This window comes from Canis lupus, chromosome 9 (assembly GCF_003254725.2).
Source record: "Canis lupus dingo isolate Sandy chromosome 9, ASM325472v2, whole genome shotgun sequence".
NCBI lineage: Eukaryota > Metazoa > Chordata > Mammalia > Carnivora > Canidae > Canis > Canis lupus.
This window is the reverse complement of record NC_064251.1, coordinates 54993961-55020528: the sequence shown is the minus strand read 5'-3', so window position 1 is coordinate 55020528 and position 26568 is coordinate 54993961. Positions and strand designations below refer to the sequence as shown.

The window sequence follows — 26568 nt, the reverse complement described above, 5'->3', positions numbered from 1 at the left end:
GTTGATTACCCCAGTATTTAGGAAGATCTGGTTCTCTTACGGGGAAGGTGTTGTCTGCTGTTGACCAGGCTGTGTCATCAAGCAATGGGATATCTGACCTTCTTCTCACCCAGCTCATTGCCAACTGGGAGTCTGTGCCATGGACAGCTGGGGGAGCAGAGTGCTCCTTGGCTCAGCCCAGCCTCAGCTGCAGTGTCAGACTAGCGAGGCTCCCAGCATCATGCATGCTGCCGACTGGCAGAGACGGGCAGAGTCAGATCAGCATGGATCCTCAGGATCCCACTCCCACTCCCACTCACAAAGAGCCTTTGGTGTTTCTAGAGCAGAAGGGAGGCAAAAACAGAGACTCCCCAGATGTGATAGCAGAAATCTTACAGCTAGCCTTCCCTAAAGTGCTCTGGTTGTCAGCCAGTCTCTTGGGCCATTTTTTTAAATAATAAATTTATTTTTTATTGGTGTTCAACTTGCCAACATACAGAATAACACCCAGTGCTCATCCCGTCAAGTGCCCCCCTCAGTGCCATCACCCAGTCACCCCCACCCTCCCTTCCACCACCCCTAGTTCGTTTCCCAGAATTAGGAGTCTTTATGTTCTGTCTCCCTTTCTGATATTTCCCACACATTTCTTCTCCCTTCCTTTATATTCCCTTTCACTATTATTTATATTCCCCAAATGAATGAGAACATATAATGTTTGTCCTTCTCCGATTGACTTACTTCACTCAGCATAATACCCTCCAGTTTCTTGGGCCATTTTTGTTTCTTTTTATTGTTCCTTTACAATAATATTTGCTTATAATAAGATAGCCCTTAACTATTCAGTTTGGTGAATTTTGACTGCTCCTGGATCATTGTTTTAAATGTATATTGTGGGAAAAATGTATATTGGAAATGTACTTTGAACCACTTTTCACATGATTCTCAACAGTTCAAAAATCAGTTTTCTTCTCTGCAGAGTTCTTGTCTTATCACAGCTGTTGCCATACTTGCACCTGATACTGTCTTTGTGGGATGGATTAGTGGGATCTCCTCTCAGCAGAGGTCAGAGAGCACCAGCTGAGCTGATCTCTCCCCCAAATGGACACTTTCAGGTCAGTGTGGGCCCCCCATGCAGAGGGAGCTTGAGCTCGGAGCTTACGCAGACTGTGGAACCACTGAGCTTGAGGGTGAGTCAGAGAGACATTGACGCCAGCCAGGCTTTGCAATCATCCTTATTTCTGTAATTTTTGTGTTTGACTCAAAATTCTCTCTGAAGCACGGCAGGGAGGAAGCAGAAGGAAAGGATGTTGGGTAGGTGGGGATGGTTTTAAGCCTCAAGGCTTTCTTTATACTCAGAGGAGGATTGTTTTGGAAATTTTTCACCTTTAAGAGACTGTCATGGGCTTTTGCTTCTGTATGTCTCATAAATCATCCAGTATTAACTCTTCAAGATGGATTGCTGGCAGCTCCTGGGCATTGCTCGGCATTTTGAGCCCTGGGTTGCCAGGGGATTACAAAGCTATGAATTGCCTTTCTCATAGTGCAACGTGTGGGCATTGAGAGCATGGTCTTTTTTTTTTTTTTTTTTTTTTTAATTTTTATTTATTTATGATAGTCACAGAGAGAGAGAGAGAGGCAGAGACACAGGCAGAGGGAGAAGCAGGCTCCATGCACCGGGAGCCTGATGTGGGATTCGATCCCGGGTCTCCAGGATCGCACCCAGGGCCAAAGGCAGGCGCCAAACCGCTGCGCCACCCAGGGATCCCGAGAGCATGGTCTTTAGAGAGAGGTGGACTTGGGCGTTGAGTACTGGCTTCTCTGCTTATAAGCTGTGTGATCTTGATAATTTGGTAAACTTCTCCGGGCCTGAGTCCTTCCTCTGTGAGGCAGTGGTCATAGAGGTTCTTCCTTCGTGGAGGCTATCACATGAAGCATGAGATGTGCTTGACACATGGTTCCCACTCAGTCGATGGTGACAACCACTGTCAGGGTTCAAGACCATGTAGGCAGGTCCACTGGGGAGGAAGGTGACCATCTGTCTTCTTGCCTGCCTCGTAGTTCTCTTGGGCAGACGGAGGAAAGGCAAAAGTCTAGGGAAGGGGCAGCAGCTCCTTTAAATGGGGTACCTTTGCTCTTGCTGCTACTGGTCACAGAGATTGCTGCCTTGGTAAAGCATTTGAAACAGCTGGGCACTTTCTGCCTCCGTGGGTACTTGTTCTGTTCTCAGCAAAAAGTAGTTGCCAAAATCCAGAGTCCTGGTGATTTCCTGGTTGGGGGGCGCCCATAGCAGGAGGTAGGTCTTGCAGGAGCTCCTAGAGCCAGGTACACAACCTCCCTGCCCTCACCCTCACTCCTTCCCCATTCCCTGGGAGGTTCTTCAAAGTCCTCTGGCCAAGTCCAGGTCTATGACAGGGGCAGTCAGGCATGTGTACTAGGAGAAGCTCTCAGGGTGATTCTGGTGCTCACCCCAGGGAGAAACATTGCCATAAAGACATCCTCCTGGGCAGCCCCGGTGGCGCAGCGGTTTAGCGCCGCCTGCAGCATGGGGTTTGATCCTGGGGACCCTAGATCGAGTCCCGGGTCAGGCTCCCTGCATGGAGCCTGCTTCTCCCTCTGCCTGTGCCTCTGCCCCCCCCCCCCCCGTCTCTATGAATAAATAAATAAAATCTTAAAAAATAACTAACTAACTAAATAAATAAACTCTATTTAAAAAAAAAAAAGACATCCTCCTGCCCACAAGCAGACCCATGCCTGAGAAGGGAAGGCCAGGCCAGGCCCAGGCCCATGGAGCCATGACGGTGCAGGGACTGGAACGTGGGACTCTGGGCTCCTGTCCGAGGTTTTTTCATCCCACTAGACTCACTCTTTTACCATATTTGCTATTGGTGGTGGTGGGGTCAGAAATAGCCAGCCCAGACTTTAGGAGCCTCTGCTCCCGTGGGAGCCCGGCCTGCCGTGAGCCAGTGAGCGTCAAGCTCAGCAGTGTTCTCAACTCTAGGGGCAGCTTTTTTGGGAAAAAGCAGAAAGAGGCTTGGGATTCCAGGCTGCGATCTGCTGCCTTTCTCTCTGCTCCTTGTATAATGCTGGTGAGGTTTCCCTTCTAGGGTTGAATCTTCTCAGCAGGCTAACACATCATGTGCAGATGGCAGCACTGCTGTCAGGAGAGCCCAGGGCATGCTGGCAGCCCCCAGACCCCCACTTTGTCCAGTTGCACTCACTGGAGCCTGGATTCTTGCCAGATGTGGCAGCCGCTGCAACAGTCTATAGCCCATTTGGTGTTCAGTCGATATTATATAATCCCAATACTGTAATATTAGACATTCACTGAGTGCTTACTGAGTGCTGTTTACTTTCCACATACTGTCTCACTACCTCTGCCAACAGCCTTCGTGGAGGTATTGTTATCTTTCTTTTACAGATGAAGAGACTGAGGCTCAGAGAGGTTAGATGGCTTATCTGAGGTCACACAGCTAAGAGGCAGTAGAGTTGGGATTTGAACCCAAAATGTTCAGATGTGCACTGTTACCCACTTTGGTTTCTCAGTTCAGTAACTCAGCTCCCTCCCTGCCTTTGCTGTCTTGGCTGTGACTAGAACACCCAGGTGGGAGCCTGGCCTCGAGAGTATGTTATTAGTCTCATAAACAAATGTCTTGTGTGTGACTGGAAGTGACATCTGTCATGACTGGCGGGTTTTGCATATGACCCTGAGCTTTACTTACTGTGGCTGCATTTCCTAGAGGCAATGGTGCTTGTCCCCAGGTCTGTTTGTCCGTCCTAGCACATATCCTGAGACGGCAAGGCATCAGTGCCGGGGGTGGGCACCCTGCCTCAGCTCAGGGTGTCTTTCAGTGGCCTGGACCATGTGACGTGGTGGCTCTTGACTCCAGGGAGACGTTAGATTGGCGCCTTCCACACCCTTCCCTTCAAACACGGTCTTCATCCTTCAGCGCCTTCACCTCTATCTTCCCTCTCCATCTACCCCAAATTCTTCCCCCTAGTAGGGAGGAAGGGGACCATTAGACTTACCTTGTCCGTCCCATCTCTTCCAGCTGGCCCCTGAGGTGGGATCTGCACTGATGGAGAAGTGCCTTATCACCTTTTAGAGGGACCTCTGCAAATTCGAGGCTTTTGACTTCATTTGAACTCTCACTCTTGGTTCTTTCCATCCTTTCTCTAGAGAGATTATTCTCAAATGTAGATGTGACCATGTCTTCAGACCCTTGAGAGGCATCCTGGGGCTGTTGGTAGCACCCAGGACAGCTAGTGGTCCTTTGCATCAGGCTCCATTTTGGGCTCTCCCCATGGCCCCCACTTATTCCCTGGCCTCCCCCACAGCCCAGCTGTCAGGCTCCCTCTTCCCCATGTAGCCCCCTGGGCCCTTGTACCTGCTCTTTCCGAGCATTGTCCACTGGCCTCTTGCTCCCTCCCGAGCCCCGGTCAGGCCTCTGCTGAGACACCAGCTCCTCTAGTCTAAGTTGGGAGCCCTTTGGGCGGGCCCACAGCAACCATATGCTGTCATGGCTCCTTGACACACAGGACTAAAAAATTCACGCTGCACTCTAGTCTGGCCGATGGTTCTTGGTGAAACAAGGGCAGGAGTTTCATTTGTAGGATATATTTCAGCAAATGAAATTCAGGAGAGACTTTTTAAAGCATTTTTATTATTTAAAGAGTAATCATTAATGTTCTTCCTCGGTTATTCACAAAGAAGAGAACTGAGTGTTCGTATGCAAGAACGATTTTGCTTGTTTTGGGGGGCAGGCCATTTCCTTGACCACGTGGGCAGGAAACATCCACACAGAAAGACACACGGAAGGAGTACTAGTTCATACTGGTTCATACGGATGTGTGAAGCGTTAAATCCGTGGTGGCTTAGCCATCCGACACAGAATTCTCGGGCTTACAACTTGGTCTTCAGTGGAGCTTCTGCCATCCCCGAGATGGGCAGGAGTACCTGCTTCTATCACCTGCTCCTATCACTCACTTGGTTCTCTGCGCACCTCACGCTGGGTGCGTAGTGCCTCTCTTTCCCTGGGGCAAAGGCCACAGCTGCCCTGCCTCAGTTTAGCTGCATCCTGGAGCCTGGCCCAAAGGCAGAGTGAATGGCAAACTGGATGAGAACCAGAGAGATTTAATTTTAAAACTAATGAGACTACCAGAGAGGTTACTAGATAAGAAAGCTTTTGCTGATCTGCTTTAATTTAGCTTTTTCGAACGATACACGTGTTAGTCCAGTCCAGCTTGACACCTGGGTGTTATGGCCTCTCACTTGTGAGGGTTAGGTGTTCTCTAAAGATTTTCTGATCCTCTCCTCATGGAGCCATTCGGTTTCTCCGAGGACATTCTTGCAGATACTGTTGGTTGATAATCACATCAAAGATTATTTTAGGATTCCAGGAATTTCTTTTGGGACCCTAAGCCTGACTGCCCTCCACTAATCCTGAGCGAGAGGAGGAGGAAGAGGAAGAGGAACTTTCTTCACCCACAGTGCCATTCTAAAACGGAACCAGTAATTGAATGCTATTAAGCCAAATTAATTTGCCTCCTGCAGGAAGGTTTATGATGAATGAAAGGCTTGCTAATCGGGGAGAGAGCCAGGCTACCCTCTGTGGTCATCAATATTTCATGGCCATAGGCGGTGGCAGGAAGCTAGCTGTCCTGGCTCTCTGACCTTGAGTGATCCAAAGGTAGGACACAGCCAGCAGGGTTGTGTTTAAAGAGCTTGTTACAAGTGAAATTTGCAAGATGCATTCATGGGTTATTTGAATTTATATCCTCAGCTAGTGGGAGGCTCAGGGACCCACCTGAGACTGATCCTAGTGGGGGAGTGCAGCTCTGTCAGCCACAGGGGCAGAGCTGAAATGTTTACCAGTGGCTTTTGGGGGGCGGGGGAGTCTTGATTTGTAGTGTCTACCCATTTCTCTGGTGTCAGCATCCCCACAACATGGCAAGTTTAAAGTTGAACCATGAGTGAGGTGACACACACCAGCACACCACTGGAGCTGGGAACCCCAGCCTTCTGCTCCCATAACTCCCTGATTCTTCCTGGTGATTGGGGAAGATCCTGCCAAGCTGATGCATTTCCAGAAATATAGATGTGCCCCATGGGCAGTACTCATCTGCATTGGACTTGGCCTCTTGACAGAGGGCACCTGAATGTCACTTGCTTTTAAAATGAGAAAAGAAGTTAATATGCCTGTCATTTTGTTCTTTCTTCTCCCTAGCTGCTATTAACCTAGCAAAGCTGAAACTTTTCAGACACTATTACGTCTTGGTGAGTAAAAAAAATCCTAAATCTGTAAATAAGATCAGTTTAGGGAGTAGAGCAAATGAACTTCCAAAGAATTGGCAAAAGTACAAGATGTGTTACCTGGAGCTGTGCATATTTTATTTTATCAAACCAAATTGTGTCTTTTGATAGGGGAAATTAAACAGCTGAGTCACTCCTTCTTAAATGTTAGTTTTAAATTTGGCTTTAAATACTCAGAAACGTAGTGCATGCTTGATGTTTTCTTACAATGTGGGGATTATAGAGTCAGAGCAGAAGTGTTTTATGACCCTCATCTTCCCCACCCCACCTCCCCCAGGTGATTATCATTTACAGTTTGGTAGTTATTCCTCTAGGTGCTCTTCCTGGCATGTGCCATACACAACTGACTCTTGGCTGGTTTGTTTTATTCATTTGCAAAACGGAGATCATGCCTAAAATCAGGGCTGCTGGATGTGAAAAGTCCCTAATGAGCATACACTAAAGGCAGGACCTGCTATAACTTATTACGATAATAATTTCTTGGAATATGTAAGGTACAAACTCTTCTAGAGTTTGCTTCCTGCCTCCTAAAAGAAAGTTTCTGGGGCATCTTGAATCTGTGGGTTGGACGATTCCTTCCCTGCAAGCCCAGCCGTCCTGGGAGTGGTCCCAATGAGCAGGCCGTGCTCCAGCGGCCAGAAGGGTAGATCCTTGCCATGTCCTCCCTTACTGGAGCACTCAGTGTTAGGGTGTGTCCTCTGGTATGGGCCTTAGATGCGCACAGCCTCTGCCAAAGAGGTTAAAGTGAGCTTCGTTTTGCTGCTGCCACTCAAAAACATTCCTCAAGGCCTGGGAATAAAAAATACTGTCCTTTGGGGATTGAAGTCAGTATGTTATGTACGTGAAAAGGCAAGGAAAGGGTGACTCGAGAGTTAAGAGCCGCCACACCAAACATTTTGTCCTCCCCATGTTGGGTGGTCACCTAGAGATGAACAAGTCCTTTTAAGTGGGACCAGCAGGGAAGCTGTCTCTGCCACACTTAACAGCACCTGTCCAGTGACTTTCTTCAGGTCATTCTGTCTTCTTATTTGTAGTTCTTTGGTGACAGCAAGTTGTTGGAAGAAAGTGGTACTGTAATTTCTACATTGATTTTATTAATTTCTTTCTCTCCTATAGATCGTATGTTATATATACTTCACCAGGATCATTGCATTTCTCCTCAAACTGGCTGTTCCGTTCCAGTGGAAGTGGCTCTACCAGGTGTGCTGCTTGTGGGGGACAGTGCCAGAGACACTCTGGCTGAGGATAAAGTCTTGAGGTATAATGTAAGGTTACTCCAAAGTTATCAAGCAGTGGCCACTTCTGTGTCTTCTGGTCCAAAATTAAGATCATCTCTTTGTCCAGGAAAGCTGCTGGATTACATGAAAAATAAGGAAGTAATTGCATTATTGATTTTAGTTTTCAGTTTTATAAGACTTTGAAGAGAAAAGCCTCAGGCAGAGAGTGTGAGATTTGCCCTATATAATTAAAACCCAGTGAGACATGGTCTTTCCTTCTGTTATGGGGCTTAGAGAAGCTTAGAATCCAGAGTGCCCTCCTTCTATGTACATTAGTGTTTCAATAATACAGTGTCTTTGCCATATGCTAGGGCCAGTTAACTACTAGGGTAAGCAACCAAATAATTTAGAGCCTTTTCTGTTTCTTGTCCTTACCTGAATGTATAGTTGGTACACAGTGCTGGGTTACTTCCAGGTGTACACACAGTGATAAGACTTTCCCTGAGGCACCTACTTGGTGCTGAGGACGCTATAAGAAACAGGGATACAAGAAGCTCTTAAAAGATACCAGTGAAGACTGGTTAAAGTGTAGTGTCTTACATGTCATCTTTGGGCAGAATGCTCCCAGCTGAGGCTCTGGCCCAGTTTGTGAGGAGACCCATCCCTAGCGCTGCCCTGGCCTTTGAGTGAGTGGTCAGCAGTTGGGGGGCAGCGTGGGAGGGCTGGGCTAGTTTGTTTAGTTCCACTGCTTTCTGAAGAACAGCATTGCTAATCCCTTTTTTGGGGGGTGGGGGGGTTGTTTTAATTTGCAGCTCCTGGATGAAATGGCCACGTTGGTATTCTTTGTTCTTACGGGCTGTAAATTCCGTCCAGCTTCAGATAACCCCTACCTACAACTTTCTCAGGAGGATGACTTGGAAATGGAATCAGTGTAAGAAATCTTTCTTGCCCCTCCTCCTTTGCCCCTTGACCCAACTAAACAGCACGGTGTGAATTGGAGCAGCTTCTCTCTGCATTTTGTTGCTCCAGAGGTGGTACCTCTATATTTAGCAGAAGGAAATGGACACTTAAGCCCCAGGCTCTCTTACTCAGATTAAAGTACAGCATCTGCCAAGCATCGCTCAGTCTTTGCAGGGAAAGTGGAGCTGGCCATCTGATTAGGCATCCCTGAGCATCGTTAGAGCCTGCTTCTAATAACTCAGGGGTGAGAACTTGGGCATCTGCTTGACCCTTTCACTGCTAGGCTTGGGCAGCCCCACTTCCTGTTGGACCCCTGCCACTGGGAGCTGATGTCTGAAAATGTGATAGTCTGAGTCGTCTGTGAGTCCTCTAATTGTCCTCAGACTCCTCAGTCATCAGATAATGAAATGGCTTTTCACAGCTAGCGCAGTGATTTGACCTCTATCAGAGCATTCAAATGGGTTTTTCGAGTCATAGGGCAAGTGACTCTTTAGGGTCGTATTTTCTGGGAAAGGGTACTCATTATCTAGAAAAGGAATAGTGATTAAGAGTATTGGCTTGTTTACCAATGAACTGTGATGGGCCAGGTCAGTTGTTGTGTTTGAAGATTAGCCTCAGGCTGAGTTTCAAGTGTGCTGCCTCCAGCAAGGCAGGTGGCCTTTTGACATATCCGGATTCAGAGGCTTAGCCTCTTGCCTGTGCTGGGCCCTACTGAGCTGTAGGGCAGCCTAGGACCACTCTTTATGCTCCGCCTCACTATGGGAACAATAAACCTGTGGGCCCCAAACCACAGCTCTGTGTGCAAAGGAGGAAATACCTTCTTACAGTTAGCAGAGAAGAAAGTGGTAGAGCCGTGAAGGGTGCCTTTTCTAGAAATAGCAGAACCTGAGTAAGGAACTTGGTTGAAGGGGCCCAAATGCAAGTCAGTCAGGTAAGAAGCAGTGAGCGGGATGCAGTGTATTTATACACTGCCCTCACGGCAGGGCTTCTCTGGGGTATGCAGCTAGATGCTGGATGATGGGGCCCTTCGATGTTCTCACCAGCAGTGTAGGAGTTCTTGTTCCTCCGCATCCCCACCATCAGCCATTGTATCAGAAGCATGGACACATTGTAAAGGTGTTTTTGTCTCATGGTAGGATTTTTAGAAATTTTGTTTGGATTTTTGTTTCTTGCTGGGAATCTGTGATAACTGCAGGACAGTCTGTATGTTCTTGAATCAGGGTAGGGAAGTGGGGGAAGCGGACAGACAGACCACAAGTCATGTGGAGACTGGAGGGAGTGTGTGTCTTTAATTCTGGCAGGCTGCGGGAGAGATCGGAATGCCAAGGGGTGTCTGTTGGTTGCCTCCGCTTACACTCCTGTTCTAAGGGAGGAGCGCTGTGATGACTCCGTGTTTTCTGTGGCTGGCTAAGTGGGAGCCATCCTGTGATACTAAGGGAGCTTCTCTTCAGTGGCAGAAGGGCTGAATGTGTACCTGCAAGAGACTCAGACCAAGGCAAAGGCTTTGTTCAGGGTGGTGCTGTTTCCAAGAAGCACTAGTCCCGCTTAGCCTGTGAAAAAGAAGTTGGGGAGCTGACTGAGGTCATGTGCCTTTAATTTAGCAGGAAAATTGTTCTGGGGCTTCTCTCTGGCTGGGAGAAAGTTCTGCTGTCGAGAAAGTTCTATAGATTGATCGAATGTGACAGCAGAACAGGCATGTGGTAAAGGCCCCAGCCGTCAGCCTGCCATCCATGCTCACCTGCAGGTGACAGGCGAGCGTGAGGGCTCTTTGCAGATTCTCGGGGTGCCACTGCGCCCCAAGCTGTCCCCTCCCACTTCTGCTTGGAGGTGCTGTTCCTGGATGGCACCTCTTAACTCTTCCAGAAATAACTCAAGCCAGAGGCAAGCAGAGCTGTTGTTTGTGTTTTCTAGAAGATCATGAGCTCTCTGTCATCCACATTGGAGGGTGTTTCCTGTTAAAAAGGAGCTTGATCTGCTTTTCACCACAGAACAAGTATTACTTCCTCTTTGTGGGAAGGAGTATTCCTTAGGCCTCACATACCTCAAAACAAATCCTCTTCTAACGAGTCTTACCCACTGGTGGCATGCAGACTCTGACCTGGGCCATTCATTGACCTTATTGGCTGAGATTCTGGGTAGTTTCTCTCTCTCTCTCTTTTTTTTTAAGGTTTTATTTATTTATTAGAGAGAGAGAGAGAGAGCGTGCACACAAGAGCATGTACACAAGCCAGGGGGAGCAGCAGGCAGAGGGAGAATGAGAAGCAGACTCCCCGCTGAGCAGGGACACCCCCCTCAACCCCCTGACATGGCCCAATCCTCCCAGGACCCCGGGATCATGACCTGAGCCCAAAGCAGATGCTTCACGAACTGAGCCGCCCAGGCGCCCCTGGGTAGTTTCTCTTCTACCTGTCTTTACCTCCTTCCTCTGAAGTGCAGTGTGTTTGGGAGGCAAGTCTTGGCAGTTGAGGCCAGGACAGGCCGGGCTCCTCCTGGGGGTGGAGTGCTCCCACCAGGCCTCACCCAACTTCTCCAGCTGAGCCTACAGAGTGAGGGTGCAGTCAGAAGTACCTGACTTCCTATCTTTTTTTCCTTTTATTTCTGGACACACCTCTTTTTGGGCTAAAACTCACAGAGGCTCACCAATTTTGGTAAGAGAATTTTGTTATAAAAAGTACAGCAAGTTAAAAAGTATTAGATGTAGTTTTAGTGATCAGACTTAGTAACTGCCTCCTGTGCTGTGCATATACTTGATGATGTGAATTACTTTCTGCTATCTGGAGAAGTCAGAATGGGAAGAACCATTTGGTGTAGGGTCCAGGGCCAGGACATTGGCTCTCCGGGCTTCCCATTCCCGAATACTAGCCTCAGGGTTGCTGGGAACCTTTTCCTACCTGACTGCTGTCCTTCAAGTGGTGGGGCAACAAAAGTGGAAACGGGTATTAGAGACTAATAGAATTGTTTCCCAACCAGACGTCTCTACATCTTGAGTCCAGAAACCTGTTTTTAGTTGGGTTCTACATTATGATTTGGTTCGGTTACAGAAATGATGTGTCCGGGGGCCCCATAGGTGCAGCATCAGGAGCAGTGGGTGCCAGAGCTCCCCCTCCTATCTTGCCTGTGTTCAGTAGGCCTGTTTGGCCACACAGACCATCAGGGTCCTGCTGGGAGAGGAAGGGGTCACCTTTTAGATGCATCTGAGCAGTGAGAGACAGCACTGGGTCCTTCTGCTCTCTCCAGCTCTGCCCTGCTCCCCCCTTACCCCTCTCTGTCCTCCACATGCTCTCCTGAGTCCACAGGGAGCGCATCTGCTTGGCCCATCACAGCTACTGTCACCTCAGACCGGCCCAGAAGCTGCCGGCCCTTGAGCCCGGTGCCCTTCTTTCTCAGTGCTGCGGTGTCCGAGTGTCAGTTGACGGGCAGACCAGGCTCACCCACAGCTTGGGCACCAGGTGTCCTTCCCATTTGTTGGCAGTTTGCTGGACAACAGGTTGCAGAGGCCCACCCAGCATCATGGCCATCAGGTGTCTTGCCCTGCTTCCATTTACCTCACCATTGCCTGCTCCCGTGACATCCTTCTATGCTCACATACTCCCCGATTCCACCAGCCAGGGGGGCTTCCATTCTGCCTCTTGTCATGGGGAGGGCTCACCCAAGCCTGAGGTCGCCTGGCTGTCTCCTCAGTAACCACACCCCAACCCCAGCTCCAGCTGCTTCCCTCTAGCCACCTGCCCATCATTACCCAGGTTTCTGTCCCCTGCATTCCCTATAGGCCTTGATGGCACTGTTTTCCAGCCATTCGCCTTCAGCAGCATGTGGCGATTGACCTCCACACCTCCCTCTTCTCAGCCCATGTGGAGTGAGACTTCTTGGGGACTCAATGTTGTGTGTCCTCTCCCTCTCCTCCTTGAAACCCCAGGACCCTGCCTTCCTACAGCTGTCCTCGTCCCTGGTCCCTCCTCTGAAGACTTGATTCTCAGTGTCAGGACTCAGTTACCTCTGTGCCTTTTTAGCTCCCCAGGGCATCCTGTTTGAGCCATGACTGAGAACCCTGGCATAAGAAGCAAATCCAGCCTCTGTGGATTCCAGAGGAATACTCCTTCCCACAAAGAGGAAGTAATACTTGTTCTGTGGTGAAAAGCAGATCAAGCTCCTTTTTAACAGGAAACACCCTCCAATGTGGATGACAGAGAGCTCTGTGGATTTCCACGGCCCTGCCCTGCCCACCCTTGACCTTCCTGCCACTCACCTTTGCCAGCAACTGCTTAGCACTCCCTGAACCGTGCAGGGAACATTCTTTTGTTTCTTCCATGCTTTTTGTCCGTTAACATTTCTTTTGTTCAGAAACTCCCTGGCCCTTTTCCCACCCCCCATATCGCCCCTGCTCCTCCTCTTTCAGTACTGGCATCGAGGCTGCCCCCAGACCCTGACAAGATGATTCTGCCCACCCCAAGCCATTGTCCCACCTGCTCAGAGCTCTCCTGTGTGTTTCCAGCAGCTCTGTGTGTTGCTTTGGAAGACCATCTCCTGCTGGGCTGCGGGCACCCAAAGGGCACAGATTTCTGATTTCTGTCCCTCTCTGTCCCAGCCCCAGGTTGGCATGACGGAGCGAGCCTTGTTTTCTCAGTTGGTCTGCCAGCTGGAAAGCAGTGTATTCCTGGGGAAAGACAGGTAGCAGGTGTGTCTCCCAAGTCACAGCCCAAGCCCCACTTGGGGTCAGATGAATGGGCTGTGCTCACAGCCCCAGCTGTATGGAAGCCCTTGCCCTTTCCAGTGGGGGCCAAAGCCCTGTAGCAGCTGCTGTCACCATGAGTGACACTGTTGAGACTTGAGGTTGCATTTCTTTATCTCAAGTGTTTAGAGAAACCATGCTGGAGCTAGAGAGGCTTCTGGTTCTCTTGGGCCTGCAGCTGCTCCACCTGCCCATCCCAGTCTGGAGACAGGCAGTCCCATGAGGACGAGCCCTTTGTGCATGCCTGTCACCCTGAAGAGGTGCATCCTTCCTCCAGTGCTTGGGTCCCGGCCGCACCAGCTGACAGGAAGTGACATTGAGCCATATGACAAAATGTGGCAGTTTCCTTTGTCCAGGGGCCACATTTCCACTCACAGTATCTGTAGGAGCCCCCTAGATCCCCCTAAGAACCATGTCTTGGCAGCCCATTATGTCCTGACTTTGCCAGAGGTATAGCTAGCCTATGAGTCTAAGGGACTCTTGTCTAAGTCCCAGCTCTGGGGCGGACTGGGTGGCTCTGAGGCTTGGTCGCAGCAGCAACATGAATGAAGGAATGAAAGGAGAAATAAAAGGGGGAATTTTTCCTTACCCCATAAAATCATTTATCTGCCTTTAGGTCCCAGTGGACGGGGTCTAGATGTGTCATGTGTACAGCCACTGAATTACCATTCGTGGCTGAAGGCTTTGATAGCTGATGGGGGGACAAGGAGGATCCTTGGAGAGATCTGTTGAGTTGACTGATTGAATTTAGTTTACTGCTTAGGAAATTCCTGTTGGTCCATGATTGGGCACATAGGTGCCTTGTTTTCTAGAGTAGGTAGGGAGATGCTGGCCAGATATGTTTGTTGATCTGTTTTTAACTGACTCTACTTTTTAGAACAGTTTTAGATTCACAGTGAATTGAACAGAGGGAACAGAAATTTCCCGTATGCCCCTTGCCCCCACCTGGAGAGCCTCCCGTGTTATCAGCCTCCCTCTCCAGAGTGGTAGGTACCTTTGTCACAGTCGATGAACCCACATGGACATGTCATTATCACCCACAGTCTGTAATTTTTTTTTTAAGATTTTATTTATTTATTCATTAGAGACAGAGAGAGAGAGAGAGGCAGAGACACAGGCAGAGGGAGAAGCAGGCTCCATGCAGGGAGCCCGATGTGGGACTCGATCCAGGTCTCCAGGATCGCACCCTGGGCTGAAGGCAGTGCTAAACCGCTGAGCCACTAGGGCTGCCCCACAGTCTGTAATTTACCGCAGACTTGGTGGTATGCATTCTGTGGGTTTGGACAAATGTGTCATGACATGTATTGACACTACAGATGCACCCAGGGTAGTTTCACTGGCCTGCAACCCCTCTATGCTCTGTCTGCCAGTTCAATCTCTCTGCTTGGTGTCTTCGGCTATGAAGCAACCCAGATTCTTTGTAGATCCTGTCCAGCTCACATTTGTGAGGCAAGAAGTTGTCTCCTCATAGACCCCACCTTCTCAAGAGACGTCATGACTCGCTGTCTGGAAAGAGTCACTCTGCTCAGCCCCTCACGCCTTCTGAAGCCAGGGTTCTCCCAGTTTTGATCTACGTACACATTCAGTGTAGGGCTTCATGGCATCTACTTAGTATGAGGCACCAACAGAGATGATGCTTCTGTCCCAAGGTCACAGAGTGTAGGCAGAGCCACGTTCTCTGACAGCCGAGCAGCCTGGCCCAGCATGCAGAGACCGGGGCCCAGATTTATAGAGAGCAGCCAGTTCTGTTGCTCATGCTCAAAGACTCTCTGGGACAGAAGGTTCCTGAAAGGCTGTGGTTCTGTCCCATGACTCAGAAATGACAGTTGTGACTAGTTATTAAGACGACACCTGATGAGCTTGCTTTTTAGGAGGTTAATTAGGACACAGGTGGTGGTCTCGTAATCATAGTCATGTAGATACACAACATAATTTGTGGAGGCCACGACAGAAAGAGAGAAACAGATCAATGGTGATGGTAATAACAACAGCTGGTATGTATTGATTTGGAGAATCTCCTTTTTCCCTGACAACAGTTCTCGGAAGCGGGAACCATTTATTGTATTTAAGAACAGAGAGGTAAGGGGCTCCTGAGTGTCTCATTGATTGAGCGTCTGGCCTTAAGCTCAGGGCGTGATCCCGGGATCGCATCCCACATCCAGCTCCCTGAAGAGAGCCTGCTTCTCCCTCTGCCATGTCTCTGCCCCTCTCTCTGTGTCTCTCATGAATAAAGAAATAAAATCTTTAAAAAAAGAAAAAGAACAGAGAGGTCGGCTTGGTGGAGGTTACACAGCGAGGAGCAGGGTCAGGACTGGAACCCAGGTCTGATTCTAGAGCCAACATGCATAGCCACTCCACTGTGCTGTGGTGACTTTAAGACTGAGGTTTTTCTAATTGGTTTTTTCCCCCCTCATCCAGAGTGACGACATCAGGGGTGATGGAGAACATGAAGAAAGTCAAGAAGGTGACCAATGGCTCAGTGGAGGCTCAGGGTGATTGGGAAGGCACCGCATGATGGAGCAGATTGAGGCTGGGACTGTCAAAGAGAACCTCTAATTTATTAATCGTCCTAGTGGTGAGCAGGAGCAGTTGGCACCTCCCGACAGTGACACCACAGAGCACGCGGCTGGGAACAAAGTGCCACGGAAACCTAATTTTTTACTCTCTCTTATGGAAACTGGATCTGTGGCTGGTTATGGGCAGCTAGAATTCTTCAGATGGGAATGGCGGGGAGGGAGTGCAGACAGGAGGAGGATAAAAGGAAGACTTTGTAATTTATATTTCTCTCTTTTTTAAATTGAGAACTCTCAAGAAATACACAGTTGTGCCCTCAAGTGTGTGGCAGCAGGGAGAGCGGTGGTGGCAGGCAGGCGGGTGGCCGTGCAAGGCTGGGGCTGGTCACAGTTCAGGAACAGGGGATCAGGGGCTGAGGTAGGATACAGAACTTAGAAGGGAAGGGGAACTTTGAGGGACAGAAATGAATGAAAATTAGGTTATTTTAGAAAGCAGAGTCAAAACCCAATTTAGTAACCGGAGGCTGCCGCAGGATTCTGGCCCTGAACCCAGATTCTGAAAGTGACCAGGAGCCAGCAGCTCCTGAGGCCCAGTGGTCCTCTCTTCCCAAAAGGCTCTGTTGTCCTAGGGCTGAATATCACTGTCAGAGTCATGGCTCTGGAATTATGGTGGGAAGTGCTATTCTGGATTGAAGCATATTTGGTGTTGTCTAATGGATAGACAGAAATGTATGTTTAAGCTCAAAAAGCATTATCTAGTAGGATTCTCTTGAACATCTGGCTCCCCCGACTGCCCCGAGCAAGACCACCTCTTTTCCCTCTTCTGTGGCTGTGTTGGTTTTGTGTAATCAAAATATGGAGAGAAACGGGAAGGAATTTCCTTAAAAGGAGCAGCTGGGGGCAGAAAAGCTAGTGTTTAAGCAAATATTTGAGTACAAGCAAATTGTCATCATTATAAGTTTTTCCTATAAACCTGGTCGGCTTTCTGACAGGAATGAAATGGGCCTCATCCGTGTCTCCCAAGGGCATGCACTCGAAGAGAACAGGTGTGGTTAAACAGAGCTTTTCTCTCAGGGACTGGGGATGGCGAGCTCTCTCTCAAACTCAGCCGAGGGCCCTTCCAAGCTCTTGGAGCCTGGGGATGGGTGCGGGAGCAGTGGTGCAGCTGGTAGCGGAGTCCTCTGGATCATAAGATGAGCTCAGAAGGTCCACTGCAGCCCAGGGGACGAGGGCTCGCGCTGAACTCCTACCAGGGTTGTGGTCCCCAGGCCTGAGACCAGAGGAAGAACCATGGCCTCATGGGGAACGCTCCCCGGGGGTGCCAGGAGCCCACATCTGTGTGGGGGAGAAGGGGCCACTGTCTTCCCTTTGGCTTGGAAGCGTCCACCAGAAACTGCAGAACCTGGGGGTTGTGCTCAGCACCCCAGCTTCAGGCACCTGTAGAGTCTGTCCTCAGTTGTCCTTCCCCTGTGCTGTCCTCTGTCCTGGACGAGGGAGCAGGAAAGCCTTCTTTCCACGCACGTTCCTCAGTCCTCAGTGCACTGCACAAAGGAGACTGAGGCGTCCCAGCCAGCTGTGTGCTGCCACCCAGTGTCCCCCCTCTTCCCAGGCGGCTGCTCACCTCTCCACAGATGTCAGGGGAGGGCCATGTGTCTCCCCACCTTCAGGAGCAAGGAAATACGCCCCAAGTATTTATTTAAAAGTCTTTCTTTTTCTGTCTTTCTTCCTTTTTTCTTAAGTGAGGGCTACACGATGGGAGCCTTATGGAAGTTGCAGGGACGATGGGAATATTAAGAGTCTGTTTTCTTGGCGTAAACATAGTCCCGGGACTTCCAAAGTGTCTCATGCTATGGCCAACCTCCACCCCCCCCCCCCCCCCTTAGGTGCTTCCCTTAGAGGGACACCTTTGCTGTTTGTCCTGCGAGCAGATGTTCTTGACTAGGCCATGATGACTTCTTGCAAGACCCGGAAGTGTGAGGAAACTTCCCCCCTAGCCAGGGTCCCCACAGGGGTGTTCTCAATTCACTTGCTGGAAGCAGGGGAGTGAAGGAGGGAGGGAAGAAGAGAATAGGTGGGGGTAGCCTCTACCTCCCCGCCACTACCCGAGCCACGCCGGGCCTCGTCTGCCAGCTCATGCTCATAGCGGCTGAGTGGCTGCGGCGGGACAGTCCTGACCCCTCTGAAAGGGAGAGTGGTGATGTCGGAGTACAGGCTAATAAGCAGCGTGTCTGCCCAAGTCCTACACTGAAACTGGCAGAAGGTGTGAAGTGAAGCCCTGTTATCAATAAAAATCAAACCCCCAGCCCAAGATGGGGAAAACTGGTTTTCCCACGTTTGTACAAGTTGTTAGAGTTCTCCATCCTGTAAGATGTCCACGTTTGTACAAATTGTTGGAGTTCTCCATCTGTAAAAATGTCTTCCCTTTCTCCCTGTCTCCATCATCTAGTAGCTGTGACCGGCACTCCACTCTCCCCCCGAGGCAAGATGACTAATGAGGTCCAAAGCCAGGCAGTCACCCCTGTCCTTCCAGCAGCTCGGTCTTCACCACCACACGCAGCGCTTCCACACTTAAGCCCTTCAGTGTTTTGGGGAGCAGGCAGAAAGGATCGGGTGCGCATCATAGAGTGATCAGCAGTATTTATAGCCTTGCTTTGTGCTCCTACTCCGTGTTTCTGCCTACGCACAATACCCATGCTTCCTTTGAGACATCTGTGGACTGGAAGTGCGGCTGGCTGTGAAATTGTAGGAAGTAAAGGATCTGTTTTCATGTAATAAAGTGTGTGTATTTTGCTAGAAAATTACTACTTAGACAACAAGAACAATCATCGATCTCTTAATTTTGGCTTTTAACAGTGGCCAAAGACTTGGTCAGCCTATTTCTTGGTTCCTTGATGCTTTAAAATTTCAGTAGCAATGCATTTTAACCTGCTGAATACAACTCTGGTGAATAGGTGGCCCATTCTCCCGTTAGGAGCTGCTTACTCTGCTGTAAAAGATGGTTTCTCAGACCATAGCTTAAGTCAGTTCAGTTTTCTTCCAAGAAACTGCTCTGGAGTAAAATGTCCAGGTTTGGTTTCTCCTGGACATATCCGGGCAGCCACAGCAGCACTGCCTCATGTTCTGCGTGCCTGTTGTGGCAAGATTTCTGTTCCTGCATTATGATCTCCTCAGGATATCTGTGCTCCCTTGTTCCACAACTGGCCGTCCCCTCCCTCTTCTCCTCCCCTCCCCCTTCTCCCCCTTCCCCTCTCCTCAGCCCACAGCTATTGATTCCACATAGGCTCAGTCTGGGAACATGGGCTGAAGGCTTTGGTGCACTGCAGCATTTTCTCCCAGTAGCTGTGAAGGATGTACTTTCTAACCCAAGGAGAATTTTATCAAGAGCGTACATACTAGTGTTGCATGTTACGCTTTGGACCCCCCACACTAAAATATATTCTTGTTTAATACTTGAGAGGCTGTTGCCAGGAGCCAGTCCTTACAGACCGAGAAGGGTGTGAAAAATGCCTGTTTGAATTGTGAGTGGCGTCCTGGCCATCTCCCACATCCTGAAGCATCTTCTCCAAGGAAGGCTCTCAGAACATTAGATGGTCTGCTGAAGTGGTTGGTGCTGCTCCATACACCCCGTGGAACAGTAAGACCGTTCATGCTGATAAGCTGCTGGATTTCACAAGAAGCAGATCCCAGCCCCCTCCTCAGCCCGTTTCCACACTCCACACTCACCCCTTAGTGCTTTCTTCTGACACTCTGGCCTTTTAACAGATCGAGAATGTACCAAGTCCATGATGCCTATGGCTGGCCTGCTGCCTGCTTCTCCCATTCAGGATTCAGTAAATGAGTAGGTTCCCCACTAAAGAATTTAGGCTCTGACTTGGTACTTCTTGGTATATCAAGATGTCTTCATCTGGAACGTACTGTATGTTCTAAGAAGTTGCTCTTTACTCCAGGTTTCTCCAGGGTGTTTTGGGCAGGAAGTCTTTAAAAAGAGGCCCACCTGAGTTGATGCTAGTACTTGTCGCACCTGAAAATGTAGCTGAACACTCCAGGTTTGGTGAGCTGAACATTCCAGGTTTCCCCCAGGGCTTCTCTGCAGTCTGGCAGCGCATCTGTGCCCCCCATGTGTGGTTTATGCTTAAAAAACATGTTTCTCGATGGCTCTCTGTTAGGGCATGGGACATGCATAAGCCCCGAGCTACCATGTAAGGAAGGCAGCCTGGCGGAGAGGGACAAAGCGGTGTGGGAGCAAGGATCTGGTCATGCTACATAGGGACTGTTGAGGTTCTGGGGGCAGGTAATCTGCAGGCAGGCTGTTTGGGAAGGAGGAGTTCTGGACAAAGTCAATAAGGTCTGACATGAGACAGAAAAGCTAACTCACTTCGAAGACAGCTTATTTAGGGCAGGCTCTGGGGTTTTGTGGTGGGCAGCCAAATCAGACAGGGGGACCAGTGGGGCAGCCTTCTTAGCATAAGATACTTATTACAAAAGGATCCCCAAATCCTGGCCACACAAGGGGGCAGTTCTTGACGCCTTAAGCCTCTTTTGCCAACCATAAATTGGATTTGCCTGGTCATGTGATCTCAAAAGAAGCCAGACACATCGAATCCAGAAATAAGTTTCATTTGGGGGAGAAAATGCCTGTAAATATCATTTCTTTCCAGGTTGGGATGCAGGAATTTTCAGTATTTTTTTTAACACTGATGATCATTGAAGAGTATTTATGTAAACATATAATGGGTGGGGGTTCTGATCAGGGTGACGTATGGGATGGGTTCTCTTGCTGTGATGCAGACATGTAAAATAAAGATTCTCTGACAGAAATGTATGTTTGTAATCCTGCAGGGAGTCACTGACTCCTGGCTGCTGTCTCTCCTCCCGCTCATCATTTTTTCCTTTGTGATTCTTGTTCATTAAATTAGTTAACTGCCTCCCACCTGCTCGTACTGACAACAGTGACTCCTACTAGAGAAGTTCTGCATACCTCAGCAGGCCATGTCGGCTGCACCGCCTGGGGGCTCGGTTCTGGAACAGACCTGTTTCCCCATGCCCTGCCTCTGAGTTGAGGCCAGTGGGCACCTTCCTGAGCAGGACCTGCACGCTGCTGCCTGCGGCCTGCTGCCACTGGAGGGGAGGTGACCGCGCAGCCTCAGGGTGAGGCACTCGCTGCCACCGGCTCTCTGACGCTGCTTATCAAGCAGGCTGCCAGTTTTCCCACATCAGAATCATAGAAATCCAGGACTGTAGATGCAGAACATTTTTAGAAGTGCAATCCCAAACCCCTTATTTTATTACAAAATTTTTTTTTTTTTTTTTTTTTTTTTTTTTAATGATAGACATAGAGACAGAGAGAGGCAGAGACACAGGCAGAGGGATAAACAGACTCCATGCCAGGAGCCCGATGTGGGACTCGATCCTGGGACTCCAGGACCACGCCCTGGGCCAAAGGCAGGCGCCAAACCGCTGAGCCCAAGGATCCCCACTACAAATGTTTTAAACTGAGGTGTAACTTAACATACAGTAAAATTCACTCTTTAAATGTACAGTTGGTTGAGTTTGGACAGATGTGTATATGGTTCTGTAGCCTCCACCATCATAAGGACAGAGCATTTCCAATCCCCATAAAGTTGCTTCGTGCCCCTTCTCAGCCAGAACCACCCCATCCCTGGAATGCCCCCACCACAGCTCTGCGGTTTTAGAGCGCTGTATGAATAGAAGCCTACGGTCGGTCCTTCGTGTCTGGCTTCTTCCACAAGGCATACTGTTTTGTGGTTTATCACTCCAGTGCTCTGGCTTTACAGCTACAAAAATAAGGGCTAGAGAAGGTTTGCCCCTTCTCAGGTCTGCTGGCTCCAGCCTTGGTGAGGATTAAGCCCTCATTCCTCATGGCCTAGACATTCGGGGCTGGGGATGGGGTTTACAATCCATGTTATTTGGCCTGAGTTTTCTGGTTCATGTTGGTGCCTCAGGACCCTCTGGGGTCCTCAGATTACCAAAGGTGTCTGTGGAATGAAGCATGAGGAGTAGGATGGGTCTTCTAGTGGGAGAATCCCAGGAATCAGGCAGGACTTCCAGGAGTGAGAGCTGCGGGGGCATCCCAGAAAGGGGCAGCCAAGAGAAGGTGTGGAAAGGACCTTAGGGACCACCTGAACCAGGTGAGCAAGCATCGGCCCTCTGGAGGGCCCAGAGTCTTCCATGGGACCTGAGAAGTAGCACTGCTAGCAAGCTCCAGGTGACACACTTGAGAACCACCTCTGGGAGCCAGCCAGCTCCCTTCTGGAGACGCCTCAGTCACATCGCTGGCACGTCTTCCGTCAGCTGGAGCTGCAGTGAGCAGCGAGACCACTCTGGCCCGGGGCCTGCCAGTGGGGTGACCGTGCTCAGCAATGAGGGGTGCTAACAGGGGCTTGGGGGCCCAGCTGAACTGCTTTTTGATCAGCATTGGCTTCCTGCTCCCCAACAGCCAGGCTAGGGCTTCCCCCAGTTGGAAAGGCAGTCCTCTGGGCCTGGAGCCGTGGGGCCTGCAGCCCAGGACCGGGGCTTGTGTCGAGAAGGCCTCACCTGCTTTCCCCGTTCTGGGGAGATGCAGAACAGGCCAAGTCGGGAGCCTAGCTGAGAGCTGCCACTGCCTCCCCGGCCCAGGCGCCTGGTGAAGCCCTCCCTGTGCCCACATGAGCCTGTGGATGTCCTGTCCTTCCCCAGGAATCCGGCAGACGGCCAGCCACACATCCCCCCCCCCCCCCCCCCCCCCCCAGCTACGGAACAGTGGCAGGTAAGACCTTCCTCATGCGCACCTGGTTCTTCTGCAGTGCTCCTGAGAATTCGCAGGGCTCCTGGGCACCAGCCTGGCCCCCACCTGGAGGGAAGTTGGCTCTGCAGTCTGGAGACTGGTGTTTAGTGGGCTGGGGTGACATGCTCAGGAGCTGTGCCTTCCACAGCTCCTGCCAGTTTGCAGGGGAATGCTGACCTTGAGAAAATGAGGAACCTGCTCATTAGAACAGATCTGCAAGGACTGAGCCAGAGGCGCCTCGATCACTCAGGAGTGAAAGTAGTTCTACACGCACTCGTGTTTCTGGGGAGCCTGGTGTTGCGGGTGCATGTGGGGAGAAGTATGGGCCATGCTGGGGGCCCTGCCACCACATCCTCCTGTCTCCCCTCTCACCCTTTTCCATTTTAACAGGCCCCTTCCCATCACAGTACAACTCCTTTGACTTTTGCGTTCAAAACAACCCAAATCTCCCTAGGCCACCAGCAGCCCCCCGACCCCGACTCAGACCAAACCACCCGAGTGTGCTTCACCTCCCAGCCCCCTCCCCCCCAGCCAACTCCCTGCAGCCTGGTTTCCACCATCCAAAGTCACCTGCAACCTCTTGGGACTGGGTTACTATCTGTGGGGACTTGAGGGACTCTTTCCCTCTTGAGACGCACCCTCAGACCCCACTGCACCGCACAGCATCACCTCCTACTGGCCAGGTTAGACTTCCAGCCGCTTCCTTCTCCCTCTAGTTGCATGTCCACTGTTGGCTTCCTGTGGCCACTGCCTTGGTGTTAGGTTCTTCGACAGTGTCCCCGCTCTGGCCCTGGCAGCTTCCTCCATTCCCCTGCGCTCCGAGCCCAGAGTGTTATTTCTAGCCTGGGACTGCTTTGAGCCCCTAGTGGCTTACCCAGCTGCCTCCTGGGCTGTTTTAAAAGCACTTCAAAGCCACACTTTCAAAATGAATTTGCCACATCTCGTGTCCTTGTACGTGTGATCCAGGCCAAAAGCCCGGGCCTTACCCTTGACCCTTTCTTATCCCCCACCCCATCCTAGTGCACCCCCCTGCCTCCCCACTAACGCTGCCCAGGCCAGCTACCCTCACCTTCACCTGGATTACACCACCAGCCAGTCTTCCTGCTGGCAGCCTGGACTCCAGTCTTGCCCCACTTCCAGCCTTTTGCCATGCCTCAGCCAAGGGATTTTTTTTTTAATAAAATAATTTTTATTGGTGTTCAATTTACCAACATACAGAATAACACCCAGTGCTCATCCCGTCAAGTATCCCCCTCAGTGCCCGTCACCCACTCACCCCCACCCCCCGCCCTCCTCCCCTTCCACCACCCCTAGTTCGTTTCCCAGAGTTAGGAGTCTTTATGTTCTGTCTCCCTTTCTGATATTTCCCACACATTTCTTCTCCCTTCCCTTATATTCCCTTTCACTATTATTTATATTCCCCAAATGAATGAGAACATACACTGTTTGTCCTTCTCCGATTGACTTCCTTCACTCAGCATAATACCCTCCAGTTCCATCCATGTGGAAGCAAATGGTGGGAATTTGTCGTTTCTAATGGCTGAGGAATATTCCATTGTATACATAGACCACATCTTCTTTATCCATTCATCTTTCGATGGACACCGAGGCTCCTTCCACAGTTTGGCTATTGTGGACATTGCTGCTATAAACATCGGGGTGCAGGTGTCCCGGCGTTTCATTGCATCTGTATCTTTGGGGTAAATCCCCAACAGTGCAATTGCTGGGTCATAGGGCAGGTCTATTTTTAACTCTTTGAGGAACCTCCACACAGTTTTCCAGAGTGGCTGCACCAGTTCACATTCCCACCAACAGTGTAAGAGGGTTCCCTTTACTCCGCATCCTCTCCAACATTTGTTGTTTCCTGCAGCCAAGGGATTTTTAAAAAGTGTCTACCTACTGTGTTAGTACAGAGACACAAAAGTGAGCAAGGAGGATAAAAGATCAATATAGAAAAATTAACTGCGTTTCTATACACTTGTAGTGAAAAATCCAAAAATGAAATAAAAGCAATTCCATTAAAAAAAAAAAAGCAATTCCATTTACAGTAGCATCACAAAGAGTAAAATCCTTAGGAACATGTTTAACAGAAGTACAAAACTTGCACTCTGAAAACCAAAACATTGAAAGAAATTAAAGGAGATCCAAATACATGGAAAGCCATCCCTTATTCATGGAGTAGAAGACAGTATTGTTAAAATAATAATATTCCCAAATTAATCTACACATTCAGGCAATTTCTACCCAAATCCAGACCAACTTCTTTGCAAAAATTCACAAGCTGATCCCAAAATTCATCTACAAATGCAAAGGAACCAGAATAGCCAAAACAATCTTGAAAAAGAAAAGCTGATAGACTCCCACATCTCAATTTCAAAACTTATAAAGCTGTTAGTAATTAAGAGAGAGTGGTACTGACATAAGTATAGATGTATACAGATCAATGAAATAGAACTGAAGTCCAAAAACAGACCCACACATTCATGCTCATTTAATATTCAGCAAGGGTGCCAAAACATTTCAATGGGGGAGAAACAACCAAAAATCTTTTTATTTAACCAATGGTGCAGGGACAACTGGATATCCACATGCAAAGAGTCCATGTGTAGCCCTACTTCACACCATATACTAAAATTACCTCGAAATGGATCATACACCTAAAACTACAAAACTCTTAGAAGGAAGTGGATATGTTTTCATTACCTTGTGTTTTCGCAAGGTTTCTTAGATATGACACCAAAGCATAAGCAACAAAAGAAAATAGATCAACTGGACTCGATCAAAATTAAAGCTTATGTGCTTCAAGGACACATCAACAGGGAAAAGACAACCAATTACTTGCAAATCATGTATCTGATAAGAGTCTCAATTCTAGAATATGTACAGATCTCTTACAACTCAATAAAAAGAACCCGCTTTAAAAATGAGCAACATCTGAATTTCAGAGTTCATACATGTTGTAACGCATATCAGAATTTCATTCCTTTTTAAGGCTGAATAATATCTCATTGTATGTATAGACCACATTTTGTTTGCTCATCCATCCACCGATGGGACACTTGGATTGCTTTCACTTATTATTGTGAATAATGCTGCTGTGAACATGAACATACAAATACCTGTTCACGTCTCTGCTTTCAGTTCTTTGGGATATATACCCAGAAGTGGAATTGCTGGATCATAGAATAGTTTTGTGTTTAATTTTTTGAGGAACTGCCACACCATTTTCCACAGCAGCTGCACCATTTTACATCCCCACCAGCAGGGAGTGCACAAGGGTTCCAATTTCTCAACAGTGCTTATTATTATTATTTTTAAATTTTTAATTATTTTTATTATTATCAATAGCCATCTTAATGGCCATGATTTGGTACCTCATTGTGGTCTTGATTTACATTTCCTTAATGACCAGTGATGTCGAACATCTTTGTATGCTTATTGGCCATCTGTATGTCTTCTTCAGAGATATAAATATTCAAAGCCTTGGCCCAGTTTTATTTTATTTTAGTTTGGTTTTAATTATGGCAAAATACACATAACATAAAATTTACAATCTGAATCATTTTTTAGTGTGGAGTCAGTACATTTGCATTGTTGTGCAGCCAATCTCTAAAACTTTTCATCTTGCAAAACTGATGCTCAACACCCATTAACCAACCACTCCCCATTTTCCCCCACCCACTAACCCCTGGAAGCCACCATTCTAATTTTCTGGCTCTATGAATTTGATATAAGTGCCTTGTGTAAATAGAATCCTATAGTATATGTCTTTTTTTGTGAGCATGATGTCCTCAAGTTTCCCTTTGCCCATTTTGAAGTTTTTTGTTGTTGTTGAGTTATAGAAGTTCCTTATATACAGTAGATTTTAGTCCCTTATCAGATATATGATTTGCAAATATTTTCTCCTACTCTGTGTATTGCCTTTCATTCTTGATAGGTTCTTTGATGCACAAGAGTTTTAAATTTTGATAAAGTCCAATTTATTTTTTCTTGTATTGTCTGTACTTTAAAAAAAAAGATTTTATTTATTTATTCATGAGAGACACACACACACAGAGAGACAGACAGAGACAGAG

The 26568-nt window shown here is 48.8% G+C and overlaps 1 protein-coding gene across 6 annotated transcripts in view; it reads left to right on the top strand.

The window, feature by feature from the left end:
- The window catches only part of GPR107 (G protein-coupled receptor 107), an 80421-nt gene extending 59895 nt beyond the window's left edge, over positions 1–20526 (top strand). For all 6 annotated transcript variants that reach the window (XM_025475484.3, XM_025475483.3, XM_025475482.3 and 3 more), the window contains 4 exons: positions 6204–6253; positions 7406–7489; positions 8319–8437; positions 15614–20526. In XM_025475484.3, the coding sequence (XP_025331269.1) occupies positions 6204–6253; positions 7406–7489; positions 8319–8437; positions 15614–15710 (350 nt within the window). In that variant the 3' untranslated portion in view covers positions 15711–20526. The remainder of the gene's footprint in view (positions 1–6203; positions 6254–7405; positions 7490–8318; positions 8438–15613) is intronic.
- The last annotated feature ends 6042 nt before the right edge of the window (positions 20527–26568 follow it).